The sequence below is a fragment of the Macaca thibetana genome, chromosome 14 (genome assembly GCF_024542745.1).
Source record: "Macaca thibetana thibetana isolate TM-01 chromosome 14, ASM2454274v1, whole genome shotgun sequence".
NCBI lineage: Eukaryota > Metazoa > Chordata > Mammalia > Primates > Cercopithecidae > Macaca > Macaca thibetana.
The window spans coordinates 62,610,188-62,628,229 of record NC_065591.1 but is presented as its reverse complement, the minus strand read 5'-3'; the positions used below and the strand labels follow the sequence as shown (position 1 = coordinate 62,628,229).

General features: G+C 45.5%; 2 protein-coding genes across 2 annotated transcripts in view; one reads left to right on the top strand and one right to left on the bottom strand.

The window, feature by feature from the left end:
• Positions 1–18,042, bottom strand: part of RHOG (ras homolog family member G) — a 1,041,648-nt gene that overhangs the window by 558,503 nt on the left and 465,103 nt on the right. The gene's annotated exons all lie outside the window — the stretch shown is intronic.
• LOC126935146 (olfactory receptor 52M1) lies at positions 6,994–7,947 on the top strand. The gene has a single exon (XM_050756348.1). It carries the CDS (start codon positions 6,994–6,996, stop codon positions 7,945–7,947), a length of 954 nt encoding a protein of 317 aa, XP_050612305.1.

The window sequence follows — 18,042 nt, the reverse complement described above, 5'->3', positions numbered from 1 at the left end:
AAAAGATGGAAGAACAGAACTCTGGAAACAGTAATAAGTAACCCCAAACTTGTCTGTTTTGTATTGAGGTGCATGTGATAAAGTAATTGGCCACCATTGAGGGATAAGGGTAAGTACTGTCCTTGATTAAAAAGTTCTCCCTTCCCCCATTGTTGTAGTTTTGGAATGTTTGACATTTTTGAAGTATTTATGGAAGAGTTCCAGAAAGTTGAGAACACAGTACACTCAATGTAAGGAAGATGTAGAATTTGAACCTAGGGCACACCAACCCAAAACTTTTGCTTTTAACCACTGTGGAAATCTTAGGCAAATTGCTTTGTCTGTACTTCATGTCTCTGATTTGAAAAGTGGAGATTAAAGAAGTTCACATCTCATTAAAAAATTAGCTGGGTGTGGTGGCATGTTCCTGTGGTCCCAGCTGCTTGGGAGGATCAACTTCAGCCCAGGAGGTTGGGGCTGTGGTGGACCGTGTTCGTGCCGTTGCACTCCAGTCTGGGCAACAAGGCGAGGCCCCATTTCAAAAAAAGTTATTCTCTCATAGGGTTGTTCCTGGCAAAAGGTAAACTCAGAAAAGAAATTAGACAACATTACATAAAGAGGACACTTGTATACACGTTTATAGCAGCACAATTCACAATTGCAAAAATATGGGACCAGCCTAGATGTCCATCAGACAACAAGTGGATAGAATACAACAAGTGGATGGAATACAACTCAGCTATAAAAAGCAGTGAAATAATGGCATTTGCAGCAACCTGGATAAAATTGGAGACCCTTATTCTCAGTGAAAGTAACTCAGGAATGGAAAACCAAATATTGTATGTCCTCACTTATAAGTGGGAGCTAAGCCATGAGGATGCAAAGGCATAAGGATGATATAATGGACTTTGGGTACTCCATGGGGAAGGATGGGAGAGGGTGAGGAATAAAAGGCTACACACTGGGTACAGCATATACTGCTTGGGTGACAGGTGCACCAAGTCTCAGAAATCACCACTAACCCTTGTAACTAAAACCCACCTGTTTTCCAAAAACTACTGAAATAAAAGAAATGAGACTTAGGAATGGAGGTCAAGGGTGAAATAAGGAAGTCTAAAGATTTAGACATAACTTGGTCAAAGACAAATCTTGTAAGTGTCAGAACTGGCACTGGGGCTGTTGTCTATACTCAACCATGGCGGTATACCACTTCTGTCATGGACAAGAATAAGCTCAGGTTTGATCTCAGAGCCCGAATCCTGGATGTACCCCTTGTGAGGTTAGGAAGGTAGCTTTAAGAAAAATGCTTTCCCTGTTATAGCATCAGTATTCCCATTTGAGGGAAATTCTCAGGCTTCAGAGATGTATATAAGTCCCTCAGTTGGTATTTACCTCCATGTACTCCAATTAAGTATCTGGGCTAACAAGTTTAGAATTTTATTTTACAATTGAACATGAAAAATGCTTATTTCAGAGAAATTATAACACTGAACTGATAAAGTTATAAACTAAGAGTTCAACATTCAATATTCAATTTGTTGTTGTTGGTATTGTGTTGTTCTGACTTTTCATCTTTGATTGACCTAGCTATAAAATAGGATTGAATGGGAAAATCTGAGTAGTTGCATTCAAATGAAGATTTAAGATATTTAATGACATCAAGCTTGATGTTTTCCTTTGTGTTGCGGAGCCCCATCAGCCAGTGGCATAATCTCATTTTGGGGCCAGGTCGCCCTCTCCTGGACAGTGTTAGAATGGGGACAGTGTTAGAATGTCAATGTTTGCTTCTGGTTCAGATCTGTTTCCAAGGCTGAATACGCATACTCTGTTTACCTTAAGATATTTTCCTACAGTGAAAGGTAACACTTTTTCCTGCACATCTGATGCATATCTCCCCTAAGTTGGAAGAATGAGGTTTTGAAAGTTAGTACATCAAATTAAGGGATGAGGCCTTACTGCAACCTTAAGGATAATTCAACAAGTACATTGGTTTATTGGATACTTTTAGTTTTCAAATGTTGTACAGGCATCCAGATACAGAATAGACTGGGATACTAAGTTTGTCAAAGCAGAGTTTATCCGCTGATGGTGGTGAATGCTGGATATGAATTTCAAAATCTGGATATGAATCTGTATAGACTGATAGTCCTATTTTTACTTGGCTAAGGGTACAGCATAAATGCAGGATAGAAGGATCCTGTATATTTTGGCCACTACCAGCAATTTCACACAGAATGTAAAATGTAAGTTTGAGAAACAGGTTGCAAGCTTCTGGAAGTTCCCAGCTTATCCTGAGTTTCTATAGAGGTAGAATCCTCTGAAAGGGGAGTGGAAGTGAAAATGAGATCCTTCCCATAATGATTCTACTGCATTAGCCCCTTCCTTGACTATATTAGCTCCTGGCCTGAAAGAGAAGGTCAGGTTGTATCTCGCAGGCTTAGACCTAGCCCTTCCTGAAGACACAGGGACCACAGTAATGGTGATAATGCTGTTTAAGCATTTGTCATGTTTGTCTTACTAGGCCCTTCATATACAGTATCCAAGATATAACTACTACCCAAAGAGATTATTCAATTTATGCTTGAAGAACTGGAAATGATGTAACTTGCTTGAGGTCACATAGTGAGTATGTAACTGGGCTGGCTTTGCAAACTCAAGCCTTTGAAGCTTCAGAGGCCATGCCTTGTTACACATCCTGAAGTGTGACACTCCAACCCATGAACATCCCATTGGAATGCTTGAAGGAAAAAACTGATTCTTCAGTTTTTCACTTTGAGAAAAGGGATGTTAGAATGTTAGAGATGGTTTCATTCAAAAAGATGTAAAGAAGATCTACCATTCCGCCCACAAGGTAGAGTCCTTTCCACAGTATAAACCAGAGTGGGGGAAAAATCTCTTCAGTATCTAATTTTGAAGAGTTGCTATTCAGTTGTCTTAAATAATTTAGGATCCTACCATCACCCCCTAATACTGTAAAGAGATTAGACTTTAGATAGCGAGGGGATTGGAGTTCAGCCTGAGCTCCAGGAAACTCATCCCCACCCCGGGAAGGTCTTTGATTTCTACTTGGTGTCTGTAGAATAGCTGCAGATACCAGGAAGGCCAGATGCAAGAAACAAGAGGGCTTGGATAGACTCAAAGGATTATGACTCAGTTAATGGGTCTGTTCCTTCTCTCTGGACCAACCCTGGCATGCCAGGAACAGCTGTACTTTAAGTTTAGATTCTGTGCTCATCCTTCTGGGACAAAGCCTGCTATTAACTTTCTATATTGAGGAAAGTGGGGAGGGCTGAGATCCCAGATGGAATTCCCTAGACACCTGAGCAGAATACTTTTAAGTGTAAGGTCTCTGAGGCATTTGTAGAGCCCCAGGCTCTTACTGACATGACCCAGCCCAGGTAAGAACATCTTATAAAGAATGATATAGAAAAAGAATAGGGGTCATAGGGAGGAGTTCCCAGCTTATAAGGATGAATAGACCTTGGGTAGTCAACTTAGCTCATACTCCTATAAGTCTAAGGCAAGACTCAGGAAAGGGATTCCCTTGGAAGGGGATTTCAAATGGGTAGAGTTTCCCCAGAGCCACAAACAAGGAGTCTGATGAAGCCTCTAGTTCACTAATGCCAATACAAGACCCTTTAATATATCACCATGTTCTTTAGATGCAATATTTTATTCTTATTCAACAGAGCCAAGTACTGTGCTAGCACATGACTTCTAGTAAAATACAGGTAAGATCACCACTCTTTTAGAACTTACTCTGTTTGGGGAAAGATACATCAGAAGACAATTCAGAACTATTCAGGCAGTACAGAAATAGGGTGCTGAACCAAGAAATCAAGGCAAGGCTCACTAAAGTTGATATCTAAGCTATAGCAAGGTGAACATGTAAGGATTCACTAGGCGAGGGAGGAAGGAAGAATGTCATTTCAATATCAGGAAAGAACATGTATTATTCTCAGAAGCAAAAGGACACATTGCAGTTGGGAAACAAAAATGCAGTCTCATTGGAAGGTAGTAAGCAGGGTGAGGAATGGTAAAAGCCATGGCAGGTTATGGTGAATGTGTTTGGATGGATCACTCAGACGAGAGGTTGCTTTGCAGAATCCTTATGCTCATACCATCCCTGTACAGAAGCTGCAGTAGACTACTGTATTTAAGGTATGAGAACTGCTCCTGACAAATGAGGTGTGAATTAAAGAGCTACTCTCAGTGTTAGGATCTTAGGGGAAAAGACAGGGGTCAAAAACTTATTCCAAGAGTTGATCCTTCCCATGTAGCAGCTGAAATGCATCTCTCTAGTCAAGGATATGCTCTTCAGTTTCATGACATGTTCCCAGAAATGAATAGGAAGAGATGAAATTGAGGTATCCATCAGGGAACAGCCCTGTATGTTGTCAGGTATGAGGAAGGAAAGTGAGAGAAGATAAACTCCACCTTCTCTAGAGTTTCAGGTCAGGTCCAGAGGACATCTGACGTGGCTGGAACAAGGTCTGTGATACCAGAAGCTTATTGGATTTCATGAAAAGTCACTTCCTCTTGTGTCCACAATTCACCAAGAAATTCAAATCACAGATGAGACCAATTCACACTTGGTCTCATCTGTGATTTGTGCCTGTAAGTTCCTCCTACAACATGATCTCTGCACAAATCTAGAAGGGAGTCATTTCCCAGGGAAGAAGTGAAGGGATTCAAATTGCATTAGAAGGAAAGATGGACCCTGAAACAGCTTTCTCACTAATATAGGAGGAGTAATAGCTGTACTTAGGAATCATGGCAACAGAAAAATCCACGTGGTTGAGTCCTGCTAATTTTTCTATTCAAGAACTCTACATTTCTGGAGTAGAACAAAACTTTTCCACATTATAGCTTTTTTAGTAGGACATATTCAAGCTATAAAAGCCATTTGATTAGACATAGAAGTAAAATAGAAAAGTCCCCCTTTATTGTAAATCTAAATATCAGGGAAAAGATTATCTAGCCCCTGATTGCCATGAGTTTATAGCTCTTTTGCCTTTAGGATTAGTTCTGTGACTCATCAAGTTTCAGATTCTTGTCCTACTGAGGAAGCAGTCTTGTCAAGAGATAATACTGGGTAAAAATTATATACTGCTGGATCTGGTCTGATATATTCATGAAATAACAAGTGGCATAGTCAAAGGGGCAGTTGAAGGGACTATCTGCAGAGGCATGAGAAGAGTTAAGGAACTTGACAAGGGATGGGGGGGGGCACGGGGACTAACAGTAAGCAGCACTACTTAGCCCAGAACTGACTGGGTAAAGCAGGGCATGGTTGCCAGAACACAGGAAGGATCACTTCAGGAGCTGGGGCCTTTGGCAGAAGACCAAGACACTGCCAAACACAGCTGGCAGGAAGGGAACTAGAGAGTAGGTTTTACCCTGGTATCTCCTGTTAGTGCCTCACATTGATTGAGCCCACCTGGAAAATAGAGGACAAGGTAGTCTGGGTGATACAGCCCATGAGTAAAATACAGCATCTGGGACATAGAACAGGGATCTGTGCAAATGAACAACAATTCACATTCACAGGCCAGTTCCTGTGTACTCCTTTCCTTCCCAGGCCCAATGACTCAGCCTTTTTATCTTCCCTATTTGCAGTTATTGCCAACACTATGTCCACTTGTCATAATCTTTGAGAACCTTAAGATGAACCCAGCTTATGGAGAGGTTTTATGGGATAACATCAGACTTACAGCAGTCATCCCCCCAAGCACCACAGCTTCCTGGAGACAGACATTCCAGAGTCTTTTGAAGTTTGAACATTTTTGGCTTTGCATGTTAGTCTCAACAGAATAAAGAGCTAATGCTTAGTGTTACTGTCAGACCCTGCATTTTCATTTAGTTATGACAACTTCTCTAGGTCACGGCTGTAAGTTTGTTGCAAAGTGTGGTTAGTTGTATTTCACTAGTGGGATAAAGCAGTTCGCCTAAGCTCTCACTGCCAAGATCTGAAGACAGATCTAGAAACGTCCTAAGCCCAGATTACTGACTATTCTGTAGTCAACCTAACTAGGCTCAAGATGTGGAGTATGAAACTTCTTATGTGCTCCTCACTTTCTTTCACATTCCTGATATATAAGGAACACATTCTGGTATGATCTTTTAGACAAAGATTAAAAAAAAAAAAAAAACCCAGAGACAACACAAATTGTTTTCATGCATTTTCTTTAAATTGACATCTTTTTAGTGAGTTGCTCTGGACTCCAAGTAAGGGTGTTTCATGGCCAAACATTTGTCTTAGGCTTCATGCCATTCTGCACTGAATGTCTTTTTCCTCCCTGCTGCTAACCCTGTTTCTGGAGCCTTATCTTCATATTCAGCCTTCATGAAGGGAGGAGACCCTTGCCAGTCTTTGCCTTTGGGCATCAAATACGCATAAACTGAGTTTTGGTCCGCTTTCATCTTTCAGAAATCACTTTGTTTCCACCCTCTGGAAGGTCTCATTTTTACCATACCAAGTCTCTGCCTTGTGACTTTGACCTGCAAATTAGACATTTCAGCTCATCCAGTAGTCAATTCTGATCCCTGGCTTAAGCTTTGGTTTACCATAGAGCCTAGATAGTCCCAGGTATCTGACCCTCTGACACTTCAGTGCATCTCCTTTTCTTTCAAGGAGCTGTACACTCTAAAGCCTTCCAATATGATCTCAAGCACCGCCTCACAGCCTACCTTCAGTGGTAAAGGACCAAATAGTTATTTGCTTTAGGTCATTTCATTCACTGATGCAAGAATATCACTCCTTGAAGGTCATACTGCAAAAAGACATATTTCATTCCAAATGAGCGTTTGGCTTGTGCTTCATAAGATGTTGCGAACATTTTAGTATAATGTGACACTGACATTCTAGAATTTCTTCTAAGGATGACTTATTATCTAACATCTAGTCAGTGACCCTATTACAGGACCTTAGAGTAAAATATTGTCTTTTATTTCTAGGAAAAACATCCTGCTACATTTAGTGGTACAAGTGAGAAGATTCTCATATAAATAACCATGCTCACTTTTCATAATGTCTGCTCAGTACCCAGCTCCTTCCAGCTCACTGGCATCCCAGGACTGGAGTCCCTGCACATCTGGCTCTCCATTCCCTTTGGCTCCATGTACCTGGTGGCTGTGGTGGGGAATGTGACCATCCTGGCTGTGGTAAGGGTAGAGCGCAGCCTGCACCAGCCCATGTACTTTTTCCTGTGCATGTTAGCTGCTGTTGACCTGGTTCTGTCTACTTCCACTATGCCCAAACTTCTGGGAATCTTCTGGTTTGGTGCTGGTGACATTGGCCTGGATGCCTGCTTGGGCCAAATGTTCCTTATCCACTGCTTTGCCACTGTTGAGTCAGGCATCTTCCTTGCCATGGCTTTTGATCGCTACGTGGCCATCTGCAACCCGCTACGTCATCGCATGGTGCTCACTCATACAGTGGTGGGTCGTTTGGGCCTTGCTTCCCTCCTCCGGGGCATTCTCTACATTGGACCTCTGCCTCTGATGATCCGCCTGCGGCTGCCCCTTTATAAAGCCCATGTTATCTCCCACTCCTACTGTGAGCACATGGCTGTAGTTGCCCTGACATGTGGCGACAACAGGGTCAATAATGTCTATGGGCTGAGCATTGGCTTTCTGGTGTTGATCCTGGACTCAGTGGCTATTGCTGCATCCTATGTGATTATTTTCAGGGCTGTGATGGGGCTAGCCACTCCCGAGGCCAGGCTTAAAACCCTGGGGACATGCGCTTCTCACATCTGTGCCATCCTGATCTTTTATGTTCCCATTGCTGTTTCTTCCCTGATTCACCGATTTGGTCACTGTGTGCCTCTTCCAGTCCACACTCTACTGGCCAACTTCTATCTCCTCATTCCTCCAATCCTCAATCCCATTGTCTATGCTGTTCGCACCAAGCAGATCCGAGAGAGGCTTCTCCAAATCCCGAGGATAAAAACGAAGATTAGATGATTACTATTTTCTTCTCTCTCAAATAAGCTCAGGGGGAAGGTGTTTAAATATGGTAGACTGCTTCCCGTTGGGAATTTTACAAGCAGTTTGAGATATTAGGCACTGTGGTCTCTAACTTTTGTAGTTCCAAAGGAATTCTAAGAAAGTGTACAACTCTAAGTCCTAAAGGTGGAAAATATAAAACTTATGACTAAATGGTATTTGAGCTGCAAAGAAGGTAAACCAACAATGACAGCAACAAGCTGCTAATATTTAGCATTGTATCATGTAATTCTTGAAAATATCCTGACATGAGGTATCATTTATATTTTATGAGAAAATAGGACAGAACACCCTTGCTTTATGAACTACGTACAGTTACTTAAGCTGCCTAGCTCCACGTTTGGTTGGAGTTTGTAATACATTGTAAAGTTATGTATTAATACTTTCCATTCTTTGTTTTCTGTATATCCTTTAAGGTAAATTCTAAAAACTAAGTCATTTTAATTGAAGTTTCCTTAGCTGCAAGATGAGACTTCCTGAGTTAAGCCTCTCATAATCGAGATGCTGTTCAAGCTGCCTATAATAATGTGTTCTAGAAGGCTCACTTGTATATGCCCAGAAGATTTGGGGATACTTATGAAACAGAATGTGGCCTGAAAAAAATTGTCAGGTCAATGAAGGAAAATGAGACAAGGTTTCCATGTGTCAACATTGCCTTTGTTGTATTCTCTCTGCAGGCTTGATGCATATGAGGACTCTGGAAATAAGCCTTCCCTTTCCCCCAGAAACACTCCCCAAACCCTAATCCATCTGTAGGATTCCTGCTGATAGTGTGCTACATCCTTAAAATGAATCAGCTTCAAGTTGCAAGTTATATAGTTTATAAAGACAGTGACTTTCTCCTCCAGATTAAATGTTAGCTCAATGACTAGAACATAGTTAATATGAATAAAGCATTTAGTTACTACTGATAGAATTACTGACATAGTCCTCCCAACCACATTGTAAGGTAGAATTACTCCATTTTGCAGACGAAGAAATTGAGGTTCCCAGAAGTGATAGAATTGCCCAAGGTCACTTAGAGAGCAACAGTGAAACCAGGAATTTAGCCAAGTTTGTTTTCAAAGCTCAAAAGCTTCCAGCCTCTGATCCACATTTTGCTTAACTGAGGAAGGGTGCTGAAAGGTCTTTCCTGGAGGTCTGGGTTGTCATGCACTTAGTCATTAGCTACACCCATTATTTCTAAAGTCAGAAGTGTACAGATCAAAAAGCAGTCTTTTTTTTTTTTTTTTTTTTTTTTGAGACGGAGTCTTGCTCTGTTGCCCAGGCTGGAGTGCAGTGGCGTGATCTTGGCTCACTGCAAGCTCCGCCTCCTGGGTTCACGCCATTCTCCTGCCTCAGCCTCCCGAGTAGCTGGGACTACAGGTACCCACCACCATGTCAGGGTAATTTTTGTGTTTTTAGTAGAGACAGGGTTTCACCAATAGCCAGGATGGTCTCGATCTCCTGATCTCGTGATCCGCCTGCTCACCAGCTCTCTATGGAGCAGGGGTGAAAGGGCAAAGCATAATGACCCAGAATTACCTCTGATGTGATTTTAAAATGTCATCAAATAAGGTTAACCTCAGGAGAGAGATAGAAACCTTGCTGTTCTCCCACAGCACATTTTTCTGGAGGAAAGTATACTGGAAGAAATTAGACATGAGTTGGGACCCAATTTATGGAATTTCTTGGAATTCAGCCTGTCATATGAATGAATCTTGTCTTCGTTCTCCAAAAGTTGTGCAGTCTGTCAGATTAGTTATAGAATAGCATGTTCCTACAATTCTAGCTTTCGTGTATTATAATATTAAAGTTGTGAAATCTAAATGTAGCCAAGGGACATTAAGTTGGCCACCTAAGCATAAAAGGTGAAACAACTTATGAAACATACAAGAAGCCATGAAAATTATTGTGGCAACCTTTAAGGGTACCTTCCAGATCTTCAACAGTGAATGCAGTTGACTAACAGCTTTAACTGCTGCCATCTACTATCACCATGCTCCTACCGAGGCCACATTTCCCAGAAGCTATTCCCAGTGATCCAGGATGACAGGGACATAGAATAGACCCATTTGGAACTGCACACTTCTGACAGGGAACTATGACTCCAGGACTCTTACATGGAACTTCTAAAAGTTTCAGCAAGGCCAAAATTTATAGATCTTTCCTTAGCATACTCTCTCAATCCTTTATAGATGTCAGGCTGGCATTTTCCATTAGTTTTTCTCAACTTCCTCCAGCTCCCTCCCGCATTCTCCTTCACAAGCATATCCTGCAGTAAGATACTAAGATGGGATTAGACCTAAGATAAGTAGAGTTTATTGGTTTCTTCTAAGTTGTATTGATGCCCCTGCAGAATAATGAAATTGAGGGCTAAACAGTTCATGGCTAGGCGTGAGAACTTAAGGGTCTCTTTGTAAGCAACCAGAGAAAGCCCCCTGCAATGATACACAACTGAGAAGCCAACTAAAGACAATTGTTACAAGTACAGAGCTCCAGAAATGTTTGAGAGCTCAGCAAATAGTGTTATTCTAAAGTCAGGCCAACACGAGACACTGAAACATGGCATGGGAAGGGATGCCCTTGATGATGTTGAAACTGCAGATAACCTAAATGCTTTGGGCTTTCAGAGGTGACCTACTTTTCTCTAGTAAAAGGTAACACTTTGGTGCAGCAACAGATATTCTCTCAGGAGCTGCTCTCACCTCTTCGGGCTGCCAGGATGATACATAGGGGTAAAGACAGCATATTCTGCTGAGAATAGGCAGGGCCAGATAGAAGAGGAAGTAACTGTATAACAGAATGGTTTTTAGAGTTAACTATGTTCCCTGGCAAAGGCCCCACCCTCAAGCCTGGAAACCCACGGCCCTAAATGGGAACATGCATTCCTATATTTGCACCTAAAAGTTGCCTTTTGGCCTGCCATACCCCCCGTCCTGTACCCTTATATAAACCCCAGATCCCACAAGCAGATGAGATGAACAGAAGAATAGCAGAACAGCAGAGAGAAGAGAAGCAGCATCTGAATACTGAAAGGAGTTTGGCTGGGGGTGGTCAGAGAAGGGATCAGCCACTGAATTGTCAAACTCTAGGAGAAGATCATCTTCCCATTCCATCCCTTTTCCAGCTCCCCACCCAGCCCACTGAGCACACCACAACACATGCTCACTTGGGGTTTGGGAGTCACAGGCTCCCATCTCGGACACTGCTGAAGGGCTGGAGCCCATGGTGCTTGCCCCGGGCTATCTTGCACCTGCCCGTCTGTGTGTTCTCCTTCCCATAAGGAGTTTGAGCACACACAGCAGCCAAACAGATGAGCCACACCCTTGTCACATGTCCTGTGATGGGGGTCAGGGAACTCTTTCTGGGATACAAAAAAGAGCAAGTTAAAATGCAGAACTTTAAAAAAATGTCTCTTTTCCAAGACCCTGTCAACTCCTTCCTGGAGGTAAAGAGAATATTGGCTCTATTTCCCTTCATAGAGGTCTAGTCATCACATAGGACTGCCCTCTCTCTCTCTCTCTCTCTCTCTCTCTCTCTCTCTCTCTCTCTCTCTCACATCTCACACCTGCCACACACACACTCACATCCCCCTCCCCTCTCCTCTCTCATACACACACTCACATCCCCCCCCACACACACCCTTCACATCTCCCCCCCCACACACAACCTCTCTCTCACATACACCCCTCTCACGTCTCCTCCCTCTCTCTCACACACACACACCTCTCACGTCTCCCCCCCACACCTCTCACATCTCCCCCCTCACACACACACACACACCTCTCACATCTCCTCCCTCTCTCTCTCACACACACACACACACCCCTACCTCAAGTCTCCCCCTCTCACACACACAGACACACACACACCTCTCACGTCTCCCCCTCTCACACACACACACACCTCTCACGTCTCCTCCTCTCTCTCACACACACACACACACACACCCCTACCTCAAGTCTCCCCCTCACACACACACACACCCCTCACGTCTCCCCCTCTCATACACACACACACACACACACCCCCCTCACGTCTCCCCCTCTCATACACACACACACACACACACACCCCTCACGTCTCCCCCTCTCACACACACACACACCCCTACCTCAAGTCTCCCCCTCTCACACACACACACACACACACCTCTCACGTCTCCTCCTCTCACACACACACACACCCCTACCTCGTCTCCCCCTCACACACAGACACACACACCTCTCACGTCTCCCCCTCATACACACACACACACACCCCTCACGTCTCCCCTTCTCATACACACACACACACACACACCCCTCACATCTCCCCAATCTCTCTCTCACACACACACACACCCCTACCTCAAGTCTCTCCCTCTCTCTCACACACACACACACACACCCCCCCTACCTCAAGTCTCCCCCCTCACACAGACACACACACCTCTCACGTCTCCCCCTCTCATACACACACACACACACCCCCTCACGTCTCCCCAATCTCTCACACACCCGCCTCACGTCTCCCCCCCCCCCCCCCCCCAACACACACACCACCCCTCGCGTCTCCTCCCTCCACACACACACACCACCCCTCGCGTCTCCTCCCTCCACACACACACACACACACACACCACCCCCTCGCGTCTCCTCCCTCCACACACACACACACACACACACACACACACACACCACCCCTCGCGTCTCCTCCCTCCACACACACACACACACACACACACACCACCCCTCGCGTCTCCCTCCCTCCACACACACACACACACACACACACCACCCCTCGCGTCTCCTCCCTCCACACACACACACACACACACACACACACACACACACCCCCTCGCGTCTCCTCCCTACACACACACACACACAACCACCCCTCGCGTCTCCTCCCTACACACACACACACACACCACCCCCCTCGCGTCTCCTCCCTACACACACACACACACACACCACCCCCCTCGCGTCTCCTCCCTACACACACACACACACACACCACCCCTCGCGTCTCCTCCCTACACACACACACACACACACACACACACACACCACCCCTCGCGTCTCCTCCCTACACACACACACACACACACACACACACCACCCCTCGCGTCTCCCTCCCTACACACACACACACACACACACACACACCCTCCCCTCGCGTCTCCTCCCTACACACACACACACACACACACCACCCCTCGCGTCTCCTCCCTACACACACACACACACACACACACCACCCCTCGCGTCTCCTCCCTACACACACACACACACACACACCACCCCTCGCGTCTCCTCCCTACACACACACACACACACACACACCCCTCGCGTCTCCTCCCTACACACACACACACACACACACCACCCCTCGCGTCTCCTCCCTACACACACACACACACACACACACCACCACCCCACGCGTCTCCTCCCTACACACACACACACACACACCCCCCTCGCGTCTCCTCCCTACACACACACACACACACACCCCTCGCGTCTCCTCCCTACACACACACACACACCACCCCTCGCGTCTCCTCCCTACACACACACACACACACCACCCCTCGCGTCTCCTCCCTACACACACACACACACCACCCCCCTCGCGTCTCCTCCCTACACACACACACACACACACACACACACACCCCCTCGCGTCTCCTCCCTACACACACACACACACCCCCCCCTCGCGTCTCCTCCCTACACACACACACACACACACACACACACACACCACCCCTCGCGTCTCCTCCCTACACACACACACACACCACCCCTCGCGTCTCCTCCCTACACACACACACACACACACACACACACCACCCCCGCGCTCCTCCCTACACACACACACACACCACCCCTCGCGTCTCCTCCCTACACACACACACACACACACACACACACACCACCCCTCGCGTCTCCTCCCTACACACACACCACCCCTCGCGTCTCCTCCCTACACACACACACACACACACACACACACACACACACACACACACGAGCCCCCCCGCGTCTCCTCCCTCCTCACACACGCCCCCCCCCGCGTCTCCTCCCTCCTCACACGCGCCCCCCCACACGCGTCTCCCCGCGTCCCTCCCTCCTCACACGCGCCCCCCCCCCCGCGTCTCCTCCCTCCTCACACGCGCCCCCCCCCGCGTCTCCTCCCTCCTCACACGCGCCCCCCCCCCCCCGTCTCCTCCCTCCTCACACACTGGCTTTCCTTTGCCGAGGACCCTTAAATAAAACTCGGAGGAATCTGACTGCTGTTTTCCCTTAACCACCACCCGTCAGCAGGAAGTAGCTAACATTGGTCGTTATCCATATTCTAATGGCAGTTAGATGTGCCTCTTCAGAGGGGGAAATGATACAGACAAGAGACAGGGAAATAGACAAAAAAGAGGGCAGTTCCTCAGCAAAGGCCCCATTCTTAAGCCTGGAAACCTGTGGTCCTAAATGGGAACAGGCGTTCCCATTTTCATGCCCCAAAGTTGCCTTTTGTCCTGCCATGCCCCCCCTATCCTGTACCCATATAAGCCCCAGACCCTAGGTCCACAAACAGATGAGCAGATGAGCAGACAAGGAAATGAACAGAAGAAAAGAACAGAACAGCGTGGCAAAGAGAAAAGGAACATATGAACTCAGTTTGGCTGGGGGTGGTCAGAGAGGAGATTGACCACTGGATGGCCAAACTCCAGGGGAAGATTATCTTCCCACCCCATCCCCTTTCCAGCTCCCCACCCATCTGGCTGAGAGCCACATCCACCATTCAAAACCACCACATTTGTCCTTCAAGTTCATGTACAACTTGATTTTTCCTGGACCCCAGACAAGAGCTCAGGATACAGAAAGCTGTCACACTGGCCCTTTGCCCTTGTGAAAAGGCAGACAGTTCACTGAGCTGTTTAATGCTTAAGCCATCTGCAGATGGTAAGGATAAAATAACATACTGTTACACATCCACTTGGGCTTCGGGAGTCGCAGGTTCCTGCCCCTGCATGCTGCTGTGGGGCTGGAGCACCGGGTCCTGCATCTGCCCATCTGCCTGCTCCCCCTCCTGTAAGGTGTTAAGTGTGCATGATGGTTGAACAGATGAGCCATGTCCCTGTCACACATCCTGCAATGGGGGCTGGGGGAACTCTGTTTCACTAGAGTGGCTCTTGTAAGCCTGAGAAGTAGTGATGACCAGTGCTCAGCAAAGCAAAAATACTTAGATTGACCTGGAAGAAGGTAGAGGAAGAAGAGGGACAGGAACATATTATAATATATATATATAAGGGCAGAAGATTCAGAGGATTATGTCCAATGAGAGAATCCAGAGGACAATATTCACACCAAGGCCATCATAAATGATCTGATGACATGGACACCAACACTAGTGCAGTGATGACTTTCTTCAGGCCAGAACATATGGGAGCAGAGGTAGTCAGACATAGGCTGATCAATACCTATGGGGATAAGGGGGCTATAGTGAGGCCAGGTGGTAACATTTAACCCTGAGAAGTCAGAAGGCCGCAGTTCTCTAAGAGCTGGCAAGGTCAGAGGAGACACTAAGGGGGCTTGACCCAGAGAGAGTTGGAGATTGTTAAGCATTGTCCTCCAAGGACCAAATTAGATATGCAGCCAGCAAGGCTCTGCTCACCACTTATGAACAAGGCAAAAATGGAGGATCAGAAGGCTCAGATGGTCACTAATGAAGTCACAGTTTCTGCCTAGTTCCCAAACTTGTGTCAGTTTCTAGATCTAGAACTCATTGAAGAGGTACCTGAATTCTTAAGTAGAAAAGCCCTGAAAAAGCCCTGACTATATATCATGATTATCACAGTTCCTTCTCAAAGTTACCTATAATAATTTACTCAGGCAATTGTACTTTGGGGAAAGAACAACTAGACATTGAGGATTACTGAACAGTTTGAGTTGACATTGACATCCAGAAATTGGAAGCATAGTCGTTGTTCCTCTATTTACTGCATAGACTAATATCTAGAATAGAGCCCCTACTTTAAACAGTCTCCATGTATCCTGGTTCCACAGACCCATTCACTGGTTATTTTTCTAGTCACTTAAAGTTAAATTACTATACCAGGTTTTTTGAATAACTACCATATAGACTTTGTTCTGAAACTGCCCTCCCCACTAAAATAGAAAGCTTTTTAAATGCATGATAGAGAACTTGGCAGTTGTATTGCTTTCTATTCCAGTTATAAGAGGATCGGAAAGTTCCTATTCATATGGGATAGAAAATAGGACTCATACAGTTTGCCTCGGGGGACATTAACTCTACTGTCATGTGTCATAATATAGTCCTAAGAGACAGGGACTGCCTGAACATCCCAGAGAACATCGCAGTGATCCAATGGCATGTTGATTGTGCCAAACACACACATGGTTCTTTGTACAGTAAAGGCCTTAGTAAGACACATGCTCCAGAGGGTAGAGACAAATCCAAAAGAATTTTTAGGACCCATCATGTCAATAGTATTTAAGTAGGTCCAATGATCAGAGTTACATTGAATGTCTCCAGAGTAAAGAAGCAGCCTTCATCTTGCATTCTCTATCCCAAAGACGGCACAATGAATGGCAGGCCTCTTTGGATTCTGGAGATAACATTTGTCACCTAGGAATCCTGCCCTGGCCCATATATAAAAAGCCATAGAAGGCTTCCAAATTTAAGAGGGCCCAAAGCAGGAGTGAGTGCTATAAGCAGGTCCAGGCTTTGGTGCAAGCATCACTGCCACTTAAGCCTTAGGAACTGACAGACTAATGTTGGAGGTACCAGTGTAGAAGAGATGCAGGATAAAGCTTATGGAATTATCACTATAGAGATCCCTGGTATTTTGAAATTAATCTTATCTAGAGCAAAACAATTGTAGGTCTTTTGAGAAAAAGCTCCTGGTATTTTACTGGGCTGTGGTCATGGGGTACCAAGTGATCAAATTCTTGTGAATTGGGTTTGTATGACTTACTACACCATAGACTTCCACTGGACCTGTCCAGGTCTATGAGATGGAAGTGGTTAATCTGGGAGCATGCCTGACAGAACCAGAGAGCATAAGTAAGTTGCATGAGCAGGTAGCCCAGACTCATGACATCCACAATATTTGTACCAGTCCTCCTTCCTCACATCCCATCAGTGACCCTATGGAGTAGTGCCATATGACCAACTGAAGGAAAAAAGAGCCTGTTTACAGATGGGTTGGCAAGCCATGGTCGTGCATGGCACATTCATTACCGGCATATCCAGGGGCAGTTTCAAGAGAGTGGAGAAGTAGTCTTCAATTAGTGAAACTTGTTATACTTGGTAATCCACTTCCTGTGGAAGAAAAAGTGGCCCAAGATGAGAATTTCTCTAAATCCCTGGGTAGTGGCCAATGGCCTTCTGTCTGGTCAGGGGCTTAGATACCAGATGGTTAGAAGGAAGAAGGACTGGGAGAGGGGCATAAATGTGAGTATATGGGAGTTAGGCACAAATTGTGAAGATTGTGTCTTTAAAAGACGTCAACCAGAAGAGACACTGAACAATCAAATAGGTGAAGTGATTCTGCCAGTTGAAGTTATCTAGCTTTCATTGTTCAGCTCAGAACTAGAATTATGGGTTACAGAATTGGCATCAGTGGCAGCAGAAGATCCTATGTATGGTTCCAACCATGCGGGCTCCCATTGGCCAACTTTGAATAGCTGCTGCCACCCACCTCTGGATATCCAATCTGTCAGATCAACACTGAAGCCAGTGTTGATTTATTGCTCCTCAAGGAAGCCACTTAGTGGCAGTTCAGAACTACATTGAGCCTTTTTATTCTGGAAGGGCCAGTGGTTTCTACTTCCAGTTATGTCTGTTTTGGGCATGGGTTTCCCTTTCTTGTCCACAGAGCCTTGGCTATTAGTACTATTTTAAAGGCTTCCAAAATCCCTTGTCTACAGGCAAGGGACCCCACATGGCACAAGATCAACGTAGACATGTTTCACAGCAAAAGATATGCAGGATAGAATAGGGCTGCTGACCATGGGATTCACTAGTAGTATGACATTATCTCGACTACCAGAAGCAGCTGGCCTC